The 19,659-nt window shown below is 53.4% G+C and overlaps 1 protein-coding gene across 1 annotated transcript; it reads left to right on the forward strand.

Annotated features, from left to right (window-relative positions):
• The first annotated feature begins 6,711 nt into the window (after positions 1-6,711).
• Positions 6,712-16,437, forward strand: LOC123378592 (zinc finger protein OZF-like). Its single transcript, XM_045032611.1, has 4 exons — positions 6,712-6,894; positions 9,803-9,929; positions 11,418-11,531; positions 15,003-16,437. The coding sequence occupies exons 1-4, from the start codon at positions 6,727-6,729 to the stop codon at positions 15,935-15,937; spliced, it is 1,344 nt and encodes a 447-aa protein (XP_044888546.1). The 5' UTR covers positions 6,712-6,726; the 3' UTR covers positions 15,938-16,437.
• The last annotated feature ends 3,222 nt before the right edge of the window (positions 16,438-19,659 follow it).

Here is a 19,659-nt window from a genome sequence, read left to right on the forward strand (position 1 = left end):
GGACAAGCTATTCAAGAAGGGATTGTGAAAATTTGTGAACAAGATTATATATGGAGTTCTCTGCGATAGCACATACCAAACCCTGTCACCCAGGAGGTCCTTTCCAGTCCTATGTCCATAGGTGAAAAGCAATGAGCCATGACCTTTAACACATTGGCTGTCTCCCTAATTTTGTTACTAGAGGCAAGGATGCGACCACCTGTCATGGGATAATTACATTTCCGGCGTGCTGAGATGGTACGTGAATGGGTGAGAGCAGATGCTGGGTCGGCCGCTGGCTGTTTTTAAGAAACGACATAGGCCTATAATGGATGCTGATGGAGGTTGGAAGTCCCTGCCTTCTCCTGTTTTGAGCTTTTGAGAAAACATGGCATGTGGTTGCAATGGCAGATCTTTCCAGGGATCAGTCACCCCTGAGCAGGACTTTCCAGAGTGACCTCAGGTGCTCACCTCGATGAGGATTGGACCATGGTGACTGTGTGTAGGGGTGTATGGACTTGATTGGCCCCAAGGCTATGACGGCAATGTCATAAAGTGGAGTAAGTGCGAGTCACTGCCTAGATCCGTGAGGCAAGGCAGGAGGCCTGTGTGCTTTCCTGGCCCACCAGCTACATCAGAAGGACATACCCCTCTGATCTCCCTCGGCAGGCCTCCTAGGTGGTGACGTTTCTGGTCTTTGGCTCTGCCAATCCGACCAGCCTGGTATTATCCAAGGTCCCGCTATGGGAGTCAAGCGTAACCAGGTCCTCCATTGGCTGCTTCCAGCCCCTGCAGTCACTGCCCTGCAAAGCATGAGGCAAAGATCCCAAGGGCACGAAGCAGAAGACATTCAAATCTTTTATTTTGTTAGGTAGCTGGTTTTACTTTTATTTATGGAAAGATGTTTCCATTCTCTTAGCTTCCAGTTAGAGAGAGAGAGAGAGAGAAAGAGAGAGAGTGTGTGTGTGCGCACGCAGGCATGCACCTTTTAGGGTTGCCAACTTTCATTTTGCAAAAAACCAAACACCCATGCCCCACCCCTTCTCCAAGGCCTCATCCCCCACTCACTCCATCCCCCTTCCCTCTGTCACTCATTCTCCCCAGCCTCACTCACTGGCTCATTTTCACCGTGCTGGGCAGGGCGGGGAGGTTGAGTTGCCGGAGCAGGGGAGGGCTCAGTCTGGGAGTGAGGACTGTGGTGTGGGGCTGGGGATGAGGGATTTGCGGTGTAGGAGGGGGCTCCGAGCTGGGGATGAGAGGTCGGGGTGTGGGGATGAGGGCTCCAGCTGGGGGTGCGGGTTCTGGGGCTGGGGATGAGGGATTTGCGGTGTTGGAGGGGGCTCCGAGCGGGGGATGAGAGGTCGGGGTGTGGGGGTGAGGGCTCCAGCTGGGGGTGCGGGTTCTGGGGTGGGGCTGGGGATGAGGGATTTGCGGTGTAGGAGGGGGCTCCGAGCTGGGGATGAGAGGTCGGGGTGTGGGGGTGAGGGCTCCAGCTGGGGGTGCGGGTTCTGGGGTGAGGCTGGGGATGAGAGGTTTGGGGTGCGGCAGGGTGCCCCACATGTCCCGATATTATCTTGATCCCATCTGGTCACCCTAACCCTGCCTCTGCCCTGCTGTGCCGCTAACCAGACTGAAGGCCAGAGCTCCCAGGGTCCCTTTTTGACCAGATGTTCCAGCGGAAACCCGGACACCGACCTGGGACCCCAACCCCTTTAAAAGTCCGCATTGGGGAAGGCGCCGGCCGGCAATGAGTCCCTCCATTCCTGCGCTCCCTCCCGTCCCCGGCTCTGCCCCTGCTCGGGTGCCCGGCTCGGGCTGGATGAATCCCTGGGGGTCATCACTCGCCCCCACCCGCCTTGATTCCCGGCGGGCTGGCGCCCCGGGAGCGCGGAGCAGAGCTGCCGGGGGGGGGCTACGCGCCTTTGCCATGGAAACTGCCCCCTCGTTTCCCACAGCGACTCCGCGGGCTCGTACGGGGCACGGTGCGCGGGGGGGGGGAAGGGATCCCGGCTAAATTCGCTCCCCCCTCCCAAAGGGCGCCCCCCAGCCACGCCCTCTCGCTGCACCCCCCTCCCCCCCCGCTGGGGCCCGACCCTGCCCCCTCCAGGCCCTTCGGCTGCATTTCCTCCGCCTGAACCATGGACCACGCCCCCGCCCGGGGGAGGCGGGAGCTGAGCGGGGGGGGCACCTGCAGCGGGCGCGTTCGCCACGAGGGGGCGCGGCGCTGCCTGAGCCGGAGCGCTCAGGGCTGCAAGCGGCAGCCAGAGACGTCGGCCGGCGGCCGAGCAGCTCGGCGCTCCGCTTGTCAGGCCTGAGCCAGGCGGGGGGGCGGGGCTCGGCCTGGCGGCGCGCGGCGCGGAGCCCTTGCGGAGCGGTGAGTGCGGCCCTTCCCCCTCCCTGCCTGGAGAGCCTCGCTCAGAGACCCTACCCCGCCCCCCGCCCGAGGAGATTCCCACAGACCCCGCCCCCTGCCCCTCGCGCGGGGCGACACTCCCTCACTCAGACCCCGCCCCGCCCCCTGCCCCTCCCGCGGGGCGAGACTCTCTCACTCAGACCCCGCCCCTCCCCCCCAGACCCCGCCCCCTGCCCCTCGCGCGGGGCGACACTCCCTCACTCAGACCCCGCCCCGCCCCCTGCCCCTCCCGCGGGGCGAGACTCTCTCACTCAGACCCCGCCCCTCCCCCACAGACCCCGCCCCCTGCCCCTCGCGCGGGGCGACACTCCCTCACTCAGACCCCGCCCCCTGCCCCTCCCGCGGGGCGAGACTCTCTCACTCAGACCCCGCCCCCCAGACCACGCCCCACTCCTCCCAGGCGCAGACCCTGCCCCGCCCCCTCTCCCCTGCAGAGCGCACCCCCTGCCCCTCCCACGGGGCAAAGACTCTCTCACAAGGACCCTGCCCCTCCCCCCGAATCTGCCCCGCCCCCTTTCCCAGCGCCGCAGGAAAACCAGCTCCAGCGCTGGGATCCTGTCTACACTGGCGAGTTACTGCGCTGAGACTCGCTGCGCTGGGGGGGTGGGTTCAGCGCAGTAACTTGCCAGTGTAGACAAGCCCCAAGTGTGCAGGGCCTGGTGGGAGAATCGGGGTGAACTGAAGCCCCTTCTGAAACCTCTTCAATGCCCTTCTCACCCTGACAGGCTGCAGAGTAACAACCAGGTTTCACTCCAGATTGTCACCTTGTCCCAGGGGAAGGGAAATGGATTCTGTGAAGCAAGCTCAGGTAGGGGATTGTCAAGGGGTTGTAGAGGCGGAGCCTTTGCCTTTGCCTGACTGTGCCGTGGAAAGGGGAGGGAGCAGGACATGCAGAAGTGGGGGGAGACATCACAAGCTTTTAAGCAATAAAATACCCCCTCCTTGTTCAGCCGCCTGTCCCCTCCCCAGTTTGCCTCTCACTCCCCCTCCCACACCCCAGCACCCTCCTCAGTCTGCTGCCTGTCTCCTCCCCACTTTGCCTGTCATCACCCCCCCCACACACATCCCCAGCACCCTCCTCAGTCAGCGGCCTGTCCCCTCACCACTGTACCTGTCATCACCCCCTCACATCTCCAGCACCCTCCTCAGTCTGCCACCTTTCCCCACCCCACTGTGCCTGTCATCCACCCCCCCCACATCCCCAGCACCCTCCTCAGTCTGTTAGCCAAAAGGGCTCGTTTCCCCCTGGAGCTTACCTAATTACACCAAGGAGGCACGGAGACAGGAAGACAAGTACCACACCCTTTATTGATCGGTCAGCTGAGCGGGTGCTCTGATCGGCTAGTGCCAGAAGAGAGACACACCTTCCATGGCCAGATGGGCTTACCTTTATACCCCGAAACAAACAACTTAGCCTACGTTTGTCTACGTCATTTGGTTGACCTGTAGAACCTGTACATGCATCTGTTAGGGGATAATTGGATATGCAGGATACATATATCATTTTGTGGGGGCTACAAGATACATCTGTTGAGGATACATTTGTCATTCTGAAGGGGACACAAGATACATTCTGCCACCTGTCCCCTCCCCAGTGTGCCTGTCATCACCCCCTCACATCTCCAGCACCCTCCTCAGTCTGCCACCTGTCCCCTCCCCACTTTGCCTGTCATCACCCCCCCACACACACATCCCCAGCACCCTCCTCAGTCTGCTGCCTGTCCCCTCCCCACTTTGCCTGTCATCACCCCCCCCACACACATCCCCAGCACCCTCCTCAGTCAGCGGCCTGTCCCCTCACCACTGTACCTGTCATCACCCCCCCACACACATCCCCAGCACCCTCCTCAGTCTGTCGCCTGTCCCCTCACCACTGTGCCTGTCATCACCCCCCACACACACATCCCCAGCACCCTCCTCAGTCTGCCACCTTTCCCCTCACCACTGTGCCTGTCATCCACCCCCCCCCACATCTCCAGCACCCTCCTCAGTCTGCTGCCTGTCCCCTCACCACTGTGCCTGTCATCACCCCCCACACACACATCCCCAGCACCCTCCTCAGTCTGCCACCTGTCCCCTCCCCACTGTGCCTGTCATCACACCCCACACACGCATCCCAGGCACCCTCCTCAGTCTGCTGCCTGTCCCCTCCCCACTGTGCCTGTCATCCACCCCCCCACATCCCCAGCACCCTCCTCAGTCAGCGGCCTGTCCCCTCACCACTGTGCCTGTCATCACCCCACACACACACATCCCCAGCACCCTCCTCAGTCAGCGGCCTGTCCCCTCACCACTGTGCCTGTCATCACCCCTCACACACGCATCCCAGGCACCCTCCTCAGTCTGCCACCTTTCCCCACCCCACTGTGCCTGTCATCCACCCCCCACATCCCCAGCACCTTACTCAGTCTGCCGCCTGTCCCCTCCACTCTGTGCTTGTCATCACCCCCTCACATTTCCAGCACCCTCCTCAGTCTGCCGCCTGTCCCCTCCCCACTGTGCCTGTCATCCACCCCTGCACACACATCCCCAGCACGCTCCTCAGTCAGCCGCCTGTCCCTTCCCCACTGTGCCTGTCATCCACCCTCGCACACACATCCCCAGCACCCTCCTCAGTCTGCCGCCTGTCCCTTTCCCACTGTGCCTGTCATCACCTTCCCACATCCCCGGCACCCTACTCAGTCTGCCGCTTGTCCCTTCCCCACTGTGCCTGTCATCACCCCCTCACATCCCCAGCACCTTTTTAGTCTGCTGCTTGTCCCCTCCCCACTGTGCCTGTCATCCACCCGCTCACATCCCCAGCACCCTCCTCAGTCTGCCGCCTGTCCCTTCCCCACTGTGCTTGTCATCACCCTCCCACATCCCCAGCACCCTCCTCAGTCTGCCACCTGTCCCCTCCCCACTGTGTCTGTCATCACCCCCTCACATCCCCAGCACCCTCCTCAGTCTGCCGCCTGTCCCCTCCCCACTGTGCCTGTCATCACCCCCTCACATCCCCAGCACCCTCCTCAGTCTGCCGCCTGTCCCCTCCCCACTGTGCCTGTCATCCACCCCCACACACACATCCCCAGCACCTTCCTTAGTCTGCAGCCTGTCCCCTCCCCAGCGTGCCTCTGTGGCATTCTGTATCTCAAGGTAGCACCCTGGAACCTCCATATTCACCCCTGTGATAAGAGTAGGATCACTGTTTTGTACAAAGTCTGCCTTGTGAGGTTTCATTTTAAAAGCCTTAATCTGTTGAACATTAATATCCTGTGGGATTGGATGTGCTATTGTTACATATGAAGTTATGAAGTATTGCTGTATGCGTCACTGACATATGTTGTGAAGTTGGGAACACCCACAGCCAGCCTTTCGGTTACAACAAAGGAGTAGCCATCAATACCCCGAGGACGTTAATGACTCATCAACGCCTGGGTCAGTAGCCCAGAGGAGGCACATACACTATAGGAGGAGACTAATCCACATTACAGCAAATATCTTTCCAGCAAGCTGGAAGATATCACTTGACCCCTTCCCCCCATCTCAACATCTGGAAGCACGTCTGAAAGACAACGGCCCCAGGCTAGAAGATGGTCCCAGGCTTTGCATTGAGGAGCTGTAACCTACTTTGACCAGCTGTCAGGGTGAGAAAAGCTGTTTGATTCAACTCTTGCCTAGACTAAGGCTATGTCTACACTGGCAACTGAACGACAAAACTTTTGTCTTTCAGCGGTATTAACCCCGCACCCTCTACCCCGAAAGACAAAAGTTTTGCCACGACAAGTGCCTGTGTGAATGGCATGTTGTCGGCAGGAGCACTCTCCTGCCAACAACGCAAACACAGCTCATTGAGGGTGGAAGTTTTTTGTCAACAGGAGAGCCGACAAACAACGGCTGCACTGCACGACTTTTAGTGGCACGGCTGTAGCGACACAGCCATGTTGGTAAAAGCTGTGTAGTGTAGACATAGTCGTAAAGTTTAGGATTTAGAGTGCGTGTTTACTTTTGATTTCTTTAAGGTAACTCTCTCTGACATTTACGCCTGCCACTTATAATCACTTACAATCTCTCTCTCTCAGTAGTTAACAAAATTACTTTAATGTTCTATCCTTACCAGTGAGTTTGTCTAAAGTGCTTGGGAAATCTCAGATTCCAAAGGCTGTTGCATTTCCCCTTTCCTATGGAGAAGGGGCAAACTAGGTGATGAGTTTGCAGGCTGCTGGTTCAGTTCGGGGGTGCAAGACTGCGGAGTTGAGGGGAATTGGCTGGAGTCTGTTGATGGTTCGTGAGTGGCTGGGAGATCATTCATGCAACACAGCTGGGTGTGTCCCTGCCTGTGGGTGGCTGTGTAAATGCAGTGCCTGGCAGAGGCTTGTAGCCAGACATCAGCATCACAGCGTGAGGCAGCCCAGGTTGGTGGAACAGAGGGCTCAGCGGTCCCACAGCCCAGCTTGTACCCCAGGACCCTGTCACAGCCTCTCAACCTACGCCTCCCATGTCCCAACATCCTCCTCAGTCTGGTACTAGAGAAATTCTCCAGCCTCCATTTTGTCTGCCTCACCCCTATTCAGAACAGACAAGAGTGGCTCCACTCTATGCTGCTGATTTTAAGCATGCTCAGTACTGAGGTAGGGTGAAAAGTTCAGCTAATTGGCAGAAAGTCCAGGGTTTCTAAGATGGGGTCCCAGCAAAGAGACAGATATGAGTGTGCATGTGTGTGTATGAACAGAAAGAATCACACCTCTGACTGGTAAAGAGTAGCAGCGAGTATGTGCAAAATGGATAGCTACTGAGCATGTCTAGTATGGGGTGAGGAAGAGAGCTGTTAGCTGGTCAGCTGACTGGCTACAGCTCACTCATATCAGTTTTACAGCTTGTCCTAAAATCAGAGATCCTCAGTCACAGCTCTGAGGTAGTGGTGAATACTGAGCATCTGCGAATGAAGTAATTGCTTCGAACACTAGAAAGGTACACTAGAAGAGAGCCAGCATGCAGGAGGGTTTGGATTAGAAAGAAAGAGAGAGTCGATCAGGAAAGTGGGACAAATTAGAAGCCAGCCAGGGAAGAGCTACTGGAAACATATTAGAAAAGGTGCTGCAGAGAGAGAGAAAAAACCGGAGCGGAGCAGAATTGACTGACCAGGAACTGAAAAGGAATAGTGATTAAAGAAAAATACCGAAGTATTTATAACAGTGATTTAAAGTGATACCAACGGATTTATAAAGTAAGCCTGCTATTCTTTTAATTATAGCAGAGAATAGGCACAGTGTAGGATAGTATATAGGATTAGTGTGTGTGTGAGTTTATAAGAATGCATACGATTGTGTTACCCATTGCAAGCTAACTATGTAAACTTGAAAGCAATTTAAGAAATGCTGTCAGCAATTTGTTCCAAACTGGCCATCTGTAGCAAAGTGCTTCCCTTAGAATCATGTAAACTGTATGGCGGTTTCAATGCTTTGTAATTTGCAGTAGGGGATTTGTTTGATTCCTGTCTCTAGATTAGCTGTAGTGAGGATTGTTACTTTAATAAAAGGACACTTGTTTAGGAAAGAATACTGCCCCTGTCAGTTCCTTTATGTGCAGGTTATATTGTGTCCTTAGTGTTTTCCTTAACGACCCTGGGAATTTATACCTTGGGGAGGACAGATTAAGGGAGCAATAGGCAGGTCATTTACCTAGGGGCACCCAAAATCTGCCAGGACGAGTATCTCACAGCCAGGATTTGCAGTGACATCCAGCAGCCCTTTCCAAACAGAGCAGGGTTTATTAGTGGGCTGGGACCCAGCATGGGGACGCCCTGAGATTAGCAGAGAGAAGCTTTGGTTAAGGTTAAGCCATAGCCCGTCCTGGCCAAGCCAGTGCAATCAGCCAGCCAAGCTGTGATGGATTCCATTACTGGCTCTGGCTCTTTGGGTGTGTCTACATAGCAACTAGACACCCACAGCTGGCCTGTGCCAGCTGACTCGGGCTGTGGGGCTGTTCCATTGCTGTGTAGCCATCTGGGCTGGAGCCCAGGCTGTAGGACCCTGTGAGGTGGGAGGTTCCCAGAGCTGGAAGTCTACACAGCAATGAAACAGCCCCTCAGCCAGAGCCCCATGAGCCCAAGTCAGCTGGGACAGGGCAGCAGCGGGTTTCCCTTTGCTGTGTAGACAGGCTCTGCCAGTCCAAAGCGAGAGCTCCATGTCTCTCCAGAAGGCAGCACCTAACCCTGCCACCTGGCACCTTTCCCCTTTGTTCTCCAGCTGGGGCCTCTGCTCAGCATCCCAGCCCAGCCATGGGGGAGGAGAGGGGAATCTCCTTCCTCCCGGTTGCTGGTTGCCAGGGGTGAGTGTCCCAGCCACTAGGGCTCCCACTGTCCTTTCAGATTCTCCATCGATCTGGGGGTCGGTTTCCAGCCAGCCCTTTAATGGCCCGGTCATTCCACCCCAGAAAGCGAGGTGACCACCCCCCCCACACTCCCAGCCCCCCGACATGTCTTCTGTGGTGCTGCGGGAGCAGTGTTAACCCTCCTGCACCGACTGCGTAGCTATGCAAAGTAGGGAGGGAAACTGAGACACACACATGGGAATCATAAAAAATATAAAAGAAAATTTCTGCTTGGTCACACCTACCCCAATGCACATTGGTCTGCACCCCCTGAGCCTGCCCCCACCCCAGTGACCCTGCACTGTTATTGGTTAAGCTCCTTCCCCCCCCCCCCCCCACACACTTCCCTTTTCATTCGTTTTCACACATCCTCTTTCCCTCTCGGACTGACTCCCTGTTGTCCCCCTCATCCCTCCTCAGTTTGCCACCCCCAACATGTGCCCTCCTCTGCATCCCATCCCTCCACACACACGTCCCCTGTGACCTTCCCAGTCTGCTCAGCTCACCCCCCACACACATGCCGTCCACCTACTTCTGCCTCTCCCCACCTCTAGCTCCATACACGGTCTGCCAACCCCAGAGCCCCAGCCACATCCCCCGAGGAGAGTCTGGCTTCAGCCTCCCTGAAAACAGTGGGAGCTGGTGGCCTCCTCGCTAGGGGCAGCCTCTCTTCCACGCGTCAAATGGTGGGGAAATGGCAGCCATCTTGAGTCAGGGCTTCTTGGCATCAGGCTGTCCTCTCCCACAAAAGCCATGGCAGTGGCCGGCCATGTCGAACATGTGTGATTTCACTGCCAGGAATGCTGAGACCACACGTGTCAATTCCCAGATAAATATTGTGAGACCTGCAATAAAATTACTGGAGTTGTGGTTTCATCACAGTAACCACATGTTTTTAAACTAATCTTTCAGAAATGACCCCCCTCCCCATCTTCCCCAAGGACTGTTCCTGCTCTCTGTGGACGTTCCCAGCTCTTTCTGTGACTGAGCTGGGGAGGGGGGAGGGGGCTGTGGCTGGGACAGCAGGTTGTAAGTGGGGGACTCTTGTTGTTGATACAGATGCCGGTGACCTTCGAGGAAGTGGCTGTGTATTTCACCCATGGGGAATGGGCCTTGCTGGACCCGGGTCAGAGAGCCCTGTACAGGGATGTCATGCAGGAGAACTACAGGAATGTGACCTCGCTGGGTAAGGACCCCTGTCCCCTCGGTGTTAGAAACTGGCATCTTTGACATGCCCAAGTCAGCTTCTGCTCAGGGTTCTTCCCTGATCCCTTAGATTTCAGGGGAATCAGCCCCATAGTCCCAGACTCAGCAGGGTTAGGAAGGTGTAAAGCGTTTGCAGTGACGCTGTACCAGAGTCATAAAATCCCCCATTCAGTGGAGATCCCAGAATCATAGACTTAGTCTACACTTACCTGCTGGGTCGACGCGGTAAGTTCGACTTCTCGGAGTTCAAACTATCGCGTCTAATCTAGACGCGATAGTTCGAACTCCCCGCGCGGTCCGGTCGACTCCGGTACTCCACCACTGCAAACGGCGGTGGCGGAGTCGACCTTGGAGCCGCGGACTTTGATTCCGCGGCGTCTGGACGGGTGAGTAGTTCGAACTAGGGTACTTCTAATTCAGCTACGCTATTCAAGTAGCTGAATTTGCGTACCCTAGTTCGACCCCCCCTTCTTAGTGTGGACCTACCCATCGATTATTAGGGTTGGAAGGGACCTCAAGAGATCATCTAGTCCAACCTCCTGCTCAAAGCAGAACCAATCCCCAAATCCCTAAATGGCCCCCTCAAGGATTGAACTCATAACCCTGGGTTTAGCAGGCCAATCCGCTCCTGCCCTCCCAAAGGCTCTCCAGGAATACTTCCCATCCCTTTGGTTTATACAAGGACACTGTAGTGGGGAGACGACTCACCCCTGTGGCGCATCCTTCTGGTCGTCCTCGGGAATTAGCTCTTCCAGCCCGGAGCTCCCCCTGCAGGCCGGTGTCTCACCTGTCGCTGGCCCCCGTGTCCCTCCCGGACCCTGGTGCCTTTTACATCAGGGTTTTGCCCCCAGCAGTAACCCACAATTTGGGTCTCCTCACCCAGGGGAACCCTCAACCCTCTATCCCCACCTTGCCTCAGTGGCCACTGCCAGTCACCCTCCAGCCCCCGTTCACTGGGGCAGACTGCAGTCTGCAAAACACTCCTCATCGGCAAGGGGGGTTAGGACCGGCTGCCTTTGCCTATCTCTGGCTGCCCCTCTGCAGCCCTGGTACCTATTTGGCCTTTTTAGCAAGGCCACAGCCTGGGCTTTTGCCAGGCTGGAGCTCCCCAGCTCCCTCTGCCCTTCCCCAGCACTGCACCACCTCAGGTACCCGCCTCAGCTCCCAGGCAGTCAGGCCCTTCTCTCTCAGAAGCTAGAGAGAGACTGTCTTTCTGAGCTCCTGGCTCACAGCCCTTTTATAGGACCTGCTGTGGCGCGATGGGGGCGTGGCCCCAGCTGTGGGTCCTTCCCCAGTCAGCCCAGCCTTTACCCAGCCGCAGCCCTCTCCAGAGCTGCTTGTGACCCCTCTTTACTGGAGTGGGGCAGCCGCCCCACTACAGACACCCACCCAGCCAGCGCATCTGGAAACAGCTGTCTGAGAACAATGGTAAAACTCAGCTCTCACTTCGTTTCTTTTCCCGGAGCAGGTTTTCCAATTCCCAAGCCCAGCGTGATCTCCCAGTTGGACAGAGGGGAAGAGCCATGGGTCTCTGATCTCCAGGGGTCCCAGGCTAGAGAGATCCAGAGAAACATCCCCAGAGGTGAGAAATTGGTTACACGGATGTGGAAACCGTCCGTCATTGACTTACAGTGCTGGGATTCCCATGCAGGCCCCTTGTGCTCCTCCGGTTCTAACTCATTGCCCCCAGGTCAGGATTGTCCTAGCATGTGTCATGTCCTGCTGGCAGACATAATTCATGGCTTTCCACGCACCCTCACGGACTCCTGACAGTAGCTCCCTGCCCCCTGAGTTTTCAGATGGGATGTGGAGGCAAAATTGGCTGTTCTCCTTCCAGGTGTTTAAGAGCTGAGTAACCTATAGCCAGAGAGTTTTCCCTAGTGGTACCTGTCAGTTTGCCATGCATTTCTTCATGTATCCAGGCAAAGGAATAAAAGGTGGCACCACCCAGCACCCAGACAGCTTCTTCTCACCCGCAGTGGCTGGTGGTCAGAGCTCTCCATCGGCTGTTGTTCACGGGTTCCCTTTTTCTTCCAAGGAAACTTTTTTCTGTAAATAATTCTAGTAGCTTATTGTGTACCCATGTTTTTCCCACTGGAGATTTGGTTCTTTCTTATTTTATAAAGTTGTTTTTTCTTGTTTTTGTCTGGCGCTCTGTTACCTGGAACTGGGGGGTGTGGTTATGTCAAAGTCTCCTAGAGTTCAACACTGTCTCACTTGCAGGGCGTCTCATCCACTGAACAGCCCTCACACTCGGTGAGGGGCACATTAGAGACAAATGCTTTATTTGTAGATCTTTCAAGAAAAGAACACAAAAATATAGGGCGCGTGCTGTACATCTCTTCTCAGACCTCAGTCATCTGGAGTCCAGTACTTTGTCCTGGGCCAGGAGTTTTCCTATGGATCTTTGTTCCCCTTCTCCCACCATATCCTGTAAGAGCAGTAAGTCAGTCTCATGGCAAGACTTGACTTATCAATCAAAGAGCTTTTCTTCTTCAGAACTGGACTCTGGGAGCTGAAAAGCCTCAGCAGAGTCCTCATGGGAACTGTCAGGTACCAAGGTTAGAGCTCAGGTAGAGACTAGCTGCCCCCCAGTGCTGACAGTGAATCAGAGCAGGAAATCCAGCCATTGACTCCAGGACCAGAGCATGTTTTCTTGAGAATGGCTCTGACAATGTATTAAAGGCATCAACTTCAGTACTGCCAGAAACATTATTGTGACCCACGACACCTGATGCTCATGCAATGTCATGAGATTTGTCATGCAATGTCTGTCTGTGGGTGCAGGATTCCCCTTTGGTGCAACAAGATCCAACTCTGACTGCTCACAGGGTACAGCCTTTATTACACTCGGTGATGCCCTCATCACTGGCTAGAACATCTGTAGGATCAGTACCATCAGCCATGGCATTCTCGGCATCTTCAAAGCCTCCAGTACCGGTTTCTTCTACACAGATTGTTCCTATAGGACTCAAGCCATCAGTACCAACATTTAAACCTACTGCCAAGAGGCACAGATCCAAAGGCTGTACTCCGGTGAGTCCTAGTATCGCACCACTGATGGCCACCGACTGCCCATATTCATTATCAGATTCAGAAGAAGAACCCCATACTTCTTGTTCTAGAGAGGAGATCTAGATTCTCTCCATTACATTCTTTGGTGACAAAATAGAGCATTCAGTGGAGATACCACAACGGGAGATCTAGACATAGATCTCAATGATGTTGCCGATGAACCCCGTGTTATATGGGTCCATGCAGTAGCTGTACTGCAGCCCATGCGGCATCCCTCCAGCCTCAAGGCTGGCTTCTCCAGACTGTGTTTCTGGGAGTTGTGTGGGCGAAAGTTGAGTAAGGGGTAAGATTCACGTTATAACTCAGGCTAATTGTGCTTTGAAGACACACTCTGCCAATAAGAAATAACTAATCTTTTTTCGCAAGTTACGGTGCCAGCTACCCTGAGATTAGAGATTAGTGTTATCTCCTCCACAGGTTCTCCCTTTGAGCCTATGGCTTTTGTCCTCTTCAGTACTCATCCTAGGGTGGCCACTCATGCACTCCCAGAAAACGGGATATTCTGGTACTTCCCAGAATGTCATGAGCCTGTTCTTGCTGACATGACCCCAACCCACCAGTGTGACTTCTCATGCATGGTGTTTGTGAGCTCACTGCACGTGGGGGGCAGAATTTTTAAGAACAGGCCACCGCACGCTCACCAGCATGCAAGGACACACTGGCAGAGGTGGAGAGGTGTGCTCTTCAGTATGTCTGATACTGGACAAAACCAGTTTTGTCTGAGTACTGGATGGGGAAATGCTCTAGACAAGCAAGACTCTCTGGTTTAATACCAGACCAGTGGCCTGCCTAATTTATCAGCCAAGGTCACCTTTCCAGTGGCAGTTAATTCTGCTAGAAGGGTTTGGAAGCCACAAGCATGAATTTCATATCACTCCCCCAACCCCTTGGTGTACTCTATAAGAATAAAGTTGCTTTAAGGTTTCATCCACAGTTCTTCATCAAAGGCGGTTACTGATTTCCATCTCAATCAAACCATCTTTTCCCCCAAACCATGTTCACGAAAGGTTCAGGAGAAACATCATTTGCTGGACGTCTGTTGGCCCTTGCCTTTTATCTGGACAGGGCAAAACAGTTTCAGTCTTTGCCACAATTCTTTGTTTCCTGTGTGGAGAGAATGAGAGGACAGGAGGTTCCCATAGGGTGAATTTCTGGGAGGATCACCTCTCGTCTCACTACAAGTTATGATCTTGCAAAATTAAAACCTCCTTCCAAGCTGACAGCACTCTGTGTGAGAGCCTCAGCAGCTTTCCTACAGGACATTTCAATCCCAGATAACTGCAAGGCAGCAGCCTGGTCTTCAAATCACACTGTTCCCAAGCATGGTGTCACTTCTAGAGAGTGTGCTAGCTTTGGAAATTCTGAAAAGCAATTGCAAAGCAGCTAGACTCCAAATCCTCCTCCATAGAACACTGTTTGGGAGTCACCTGAAGTGGAATAGACGCACAGAATGGCTCAAAGAAAAAGAAATACATACCTGTACTGGTTGTTTTCCAGGACGTCTTGCACATGTCTATTCCAGCACCCGCCCTGCTCCCTTCTCCTTCAGAGTCCATTATGATAGGATGCTGGTGCAAATGAACTGAGATGGTGCAGGGGGAGCTCTGCCCTTCATGTCCTCACCTGGATGCATGAGGGCATGCATGATGCATGTGCCACCCCAGTGAGTACCACTGCAGAAACTCTCCAATTACAGTGCATTCAGCGTTCACACCCCTAAATTGGAATAGACATGAAGTGGAATAGACATGTGCAACATCTTGAAAGCATCAAGTACAGTACATGTAGGTAGCTGATTTTTCCCTTCTCTTTCTTCATGGAAAGGGTTGGGGGTGGGGGCGGAAGAATTCAACTCTTGATTTGTCAGTGTTCCCAGCAATTCTTTTGGTTTGTTTCCGCACTTTCCTGTTCTCCTTTTCTGCCTTCCTGTTCCCCAGCACAGGCACTGACTCCTGTCCGGATTCTCTCTCTGTCCCAGCAGGTGATGAAACAGTGAGTGAGAGCAATGAAGAGAATCCTTGTCCCGCAGGCCGTGAGCGAATGGAACCAAAGGGGATGTTGCTGGGAAGGTGTGAAGGGGATGATTCACAGAGTCCTGGGCAGGCCAGAGAAACTCAGTGTAGGCCAGAGAAGCAGCAGGGAAACCCCCCAGGGAAGACACTGGGTGAATCCACTCACCTAGAGGGATGTTTGAAAGATCCCAATGTGGCCACGATCCAGGCGAGAATCTGCACTAAGGAGAAGCGGTTCGAATGTGCCGAGTGCAGGAAACGCTTCAGTTCTGGATCACACCTTGTTAGACATCAGAGATCTCACACAGGAGAGACCCCCTATCACTGCCCTGAGTGTGGGAAACAATTCAATGACCAATCAAACCTTATTAGACATCAGCGAACCCACACAGGAGAGAGACCCCATAAGTGCCCTGACTGCGGGAAATGCTTCAGTCAGAGGTCAGGCCTTATTGTACATCAGAGAATCCACACAGGAGAGAAATGCCATAAATGCCCTGACTGTGGACAAACCTTCACTCAGAGTGCACATGTAACTAGACATCAGAGGATTCACACGGGTGAGAGACCCTATGGATGCCCAGAGTGTGGAGAAAGCTTTGCTTGTACCTCAGACCTTATTATACACCTGAGAGTCCACACGGGGGAGAAACCCTATAGCTGCCCCGACTGTGGACAAAGCTTCACTCAGAGTCATCACCTTACTGACCATCGGAGAATTCACACAGGTGAGAGACCCTATGCCTGCCCCGACTGTGGGAAGAGCTTCAGACAAAAATCTGGTTTCAATGTCCATCGGAGAAGGCACACAGGAGAGTGCCCCTATCAATGTTCCATCTGTGAGGAAAGGTACAAGACCAAGACTTCCTTAATATTCCACATGAAACTCCACATCGACTAGTGCCGGCCACTTCCCCTCCTCTTCTCTCTGCGTCTGTAGAGATGGGGGGACTCATGAGGATAATAAAGAGTTGTCCAACGCCCTAGGGAGCCAAGTGGCTCCACTGTTGACGTGTGTGCTGTGTGTCTCAGGAGGACGGAGGCACCGGGAGCGTGACATTATTATTACTGTATTGCATTGTTCTCTGACCCGCTCTCATCCCTTCCCGGCGCTCTCTGTCAGGGGCAGGCCGAAGGGTTCAGCTGGGTTTCCTGGTCCCTGTTTTCAACCAGGGGCTCAGTTCACATTGTTGCACACTGGGATTATTCTGGAAATTGCCGCCCCGGGAGGCATTTTACCCGTTTCAGTGTGGGGCAGTGGGGAGAGGAGGGGTCTGAAATTTCTGGGAAGTCGGGTGTCTGTGGAGTCTTTATTGCTCATTGAATGATTTTGTCAGTGTTGTTCAGTTATTTGTTCCCTCCCTCCAAATAAGATGCAAATAAAACTTCTGGCAAATCCCATTTTCCTGAGCAGCCTGGGAATTTCATTGGTTCTTGAGCTCTGGGAGGGGGAGAGGCCAAGTGTCCCAGACTGGGCGAGTTGCCTCTCTCTGCAGGAATCACTCATTCCCCCATGTTCAGCCCTTTCACTGATGTCTCGGCCCATCCAGCTTTAGAAGCGGGAATGCAGGTACATCCGTGTCTTGGCTCTTGCAGCTCTGATGGCCTCTGAGCTCGATCTTTGGGTCTTCCCTGCCCCTCCACAAGGGGTTGAGTTGGGGTAGGGGAGAATCAGCCTCAGAAGCAGAATCCAGGATCCCTGGCTGGGTGGCAGCCCCAGAGGACAGGCACAGCTGGAGACGATGGGTAGATTTCCAGATGGGCAGCAGCCCGTCTCCGTCTCTCCAGCAGCGTCTCCAGCATCGGTGTGTCCAGCTCAGTGAGGAATCCAGTGACATTTCCCACGGACACAGGGCAGCCGCAGGGCCAGAACATCCCATATGTGGTCTGGCCCTGCGGCTGGCAACGCTGGGTAGGTGGGGGTGAGAATAATTTGCCATGCAGAGTTCATATGGGAGGGCAAACACGGGCAGCACGAGTGGCTGAGGGAGACGGACAAGAGGCCGGGAGTTGGAGCCAAGGACCCAGGAGTTTGCCATGTGATAAAACAGCAGCAAAGGCCAGTGTGAGTCTCAGGCAAAGGCGGTCCACAGCGTGGAGCAGGGAGGGGAGAATCACTCTCTGCCCAGCTCTGGGGACACCCACCTGGGAGCCTGGACCCAGCTGGCTGCCCAGGGCCCTGAGCTGCTGGGATCCTGCTAGTCCTGTTTCATGGCTCCCATTCTGGGAGATTTCTTAATGAAACAGGATTGTGCCCAAGAACTCCTGGGAGGGGAAAGTTGCATGTCTTGGCTTGAGCCTGAGGCACTCTTGCATGGGACTGTAGAGAGCTGGGAATCTCCCAGGTGTTTGCCAGATCAAATTCATTAGTGCCGTATCTTCGTAGTTTACCATGCTGCTCATGAAATACGCACACTTTGCAACAGCAGTAGAAAAGGTAACATGGATAGAGACCCAACCCTGCTCCCAGGTGCAAATTACACATAGAAACAGCCCCTGAGACAGTAAAAATACATCTACAGAAATGAATAAGTGGATCCATTTAGTGTGTGAAACTAGAATGAATTAGATTGTAAAAGTAGAATGGATTAAAGAAATGCTGTGTGTTCCTTTAAGCAGGAATGAGGAATGTTGAGATAAAGTTGTCAGGAAGAGAAACATTAAGATATGTGTCAAAGTTAGACTCAGGACTCACAGTTTGTCAGATCACTCTGTTTTATTAGCACAGCGCTCTGCTAATGACACCCAGATAATGTGAGCACCATGCAAGACACAAACTATCTTATTTATACAGATAAAAGGGTGAGAACTTAACAAGCTAACAAAGGAAGCAGAATCAGATAAGTTTACCTGGGCTAGGCATGCATATCTTATTTCCTTACTAACTATTACCCATCTTCTGTTAATGTTTCGCCATTAGCACCATTGTTTATGCCTAATGTTTCTTTTCCTGGCACCTGTATTTCAACATTTCTTATTTCTGCTTAAAGGTACATACAACATTTCTTTAATCCATTCTTATTTTTACAATATAATTCATTCTACTTTCACATATGGAACAATGGATCCACACAAGCTAATGGTGGGACATTAGCAGGAGATCAGTAATAGTTAGTAAGGAAATAAGGTGTGCCTGTCTAGCCCCAGGTAAACTTATCAGTTCTGTTCCCTTTGTTATCTTGTTAAGTTTGCGCCCTTTTTATCTGTATAAATAAAGTCGCTTAAGCCTTGCATGGGACTCACATGCTATCTGGGTGTATTGGCAGAGCGCTTTGCTAATAGAACAGAGTGGTCTGACAAATTGTGAGTCCTGAGTCTGACTTTGACAATTTGGAGGTCCCACTGAGATGGCAACCGTCTTCACTGGGGCTGTGTGATTCCTGACAGTTTTTGCAGAATGACCGTGGCAGCCGGCACCTGGGCATGTGGCCCAAGCGGTCCTCCGCCGGAACAGAAGGTTGCACGATCACAGTGACGTCTATGCCATCAAACCTGTTGGTTCCCACTCTGTTCTGGTAGGGATCCCGGGATGTGACATCAGGAATCTGGTCAGGTAATTATTTCTGTGTTTTGTCCGGACTGAGGACTGTCCTGTCTCTGTGTCTATCCATCCTCCCTGTGGAGTGTTTGAGTCTGGGTGCCGTCTCTGTCCGGGGATCGGCCGACCAAGGGGTTCCTGTCCCTGCAGTCTGAGTGAGTGAAATCTGCACAATCGCAGCTGCCCCGTGCCTTGGGTAAAACCCTTGGTGTGAAAGCAAGGGCGATTGAGGCAGTAGCCTGTGGGCTCCTTTTGTGTGTTGCACTGGGCATCACTCTGACGAACCCGAATTTCCTTCTTGTGTGATTGGTGTGTGTGAAGTCCTCCTGTATGGGTAACCAGACATCTAAGTCGGGACAGTTCCCTAAAGGAACGCCAGCTCATTTTATGTATTTTAGGAAGGGTCCGGACTCCTGTAAATTTCTGGAAAAATGGTCTAGGTTAACTCAGAGGGATCTCAAAACTCATAGACTTTAAGGTCAAAAGGGACCATTTTGATCATCTAATCTGACCTCCTGCACAATGCAGTGGCCACTGTTAGGATCTTGGGACAAAGACCGAGTGGACATCTTAAAAGACAAACTCGGCCAACCTAAAACTAAATTGGCTAGAGGAGAGGTTGATTGTTTCATGCAGTGGTGGGAAGAGGCAAATCGTAGGTGGACAGAATCTAAATTCGCCTCTCTCAAAGATTCAAATGATAAGTTAATAGCTTTATTGGAAGCCTCCTCTCCCACCACCAAACTGAGCGCTCCCCTTTACCCTGTTCTCCGAGAAGACTCGGATTGATCCCAACCCCCTTCATACTCCCATCTCATTGTGGAAGAGGATGAAGAAAGCCCCTTGTTAAATTCTGGGGACGATGATGAGGAAGACACATTAATTGGCTTGGCAGCCTTGCGTCAGATCAATAGACGGTCACCAACCTCCCCAGTTCAGGAACAAGTCTCAAATGTCAGCAGTTCAGGCCAGTCCGGATCATCCGATACTGCCCAGACCCATTCCTCTGGTACCCTTCAGACCCCGTTCCCCCGAAAACCTCCAGTCTGCCTGACTCCTCTGATTTCCCTCATACATACGAAGAT

The sequence above is a fragment of the Mauremys mutica genome, chromosome 10, assembly GCF_020497125.1.
Source record: "Mauremys mutica isolate MM-2020 ecotype Southern chromosome 10, ASM2049712v1, whole genome shotgun sequence".
In the NCBI taxonomy this organism is placed as follows: domain Eukaryota; kingdom Metazoa; phylum Chordata; order Testudines; family Geoemydidae; genus Mauremys; species Mauremys mutica.

Coding starts and splice junctions, on each gene's coding strand:
- LOC123378592 (XM_045032611.1), top strand. CDS start 6,727: ATGCAGTGCCTGGCAGAGGCTTGTAGCCAGACATCAGCATCACAGCGT. Junction 6,895..9,802: donor CCAACATCCTCCTCAGTCTG/GTACTAGAGAAA, acceptor TTGTTGATACAG/ATGCCGGTGACCTTCGAGGA. Junction 9,930..11,417: donor CAGGAATGTGACCTCGCTGG/GTAAGGACCCCT, acceptor TTCCCGGAGCAG/GTTTTCCAATTCCCAAGCCC.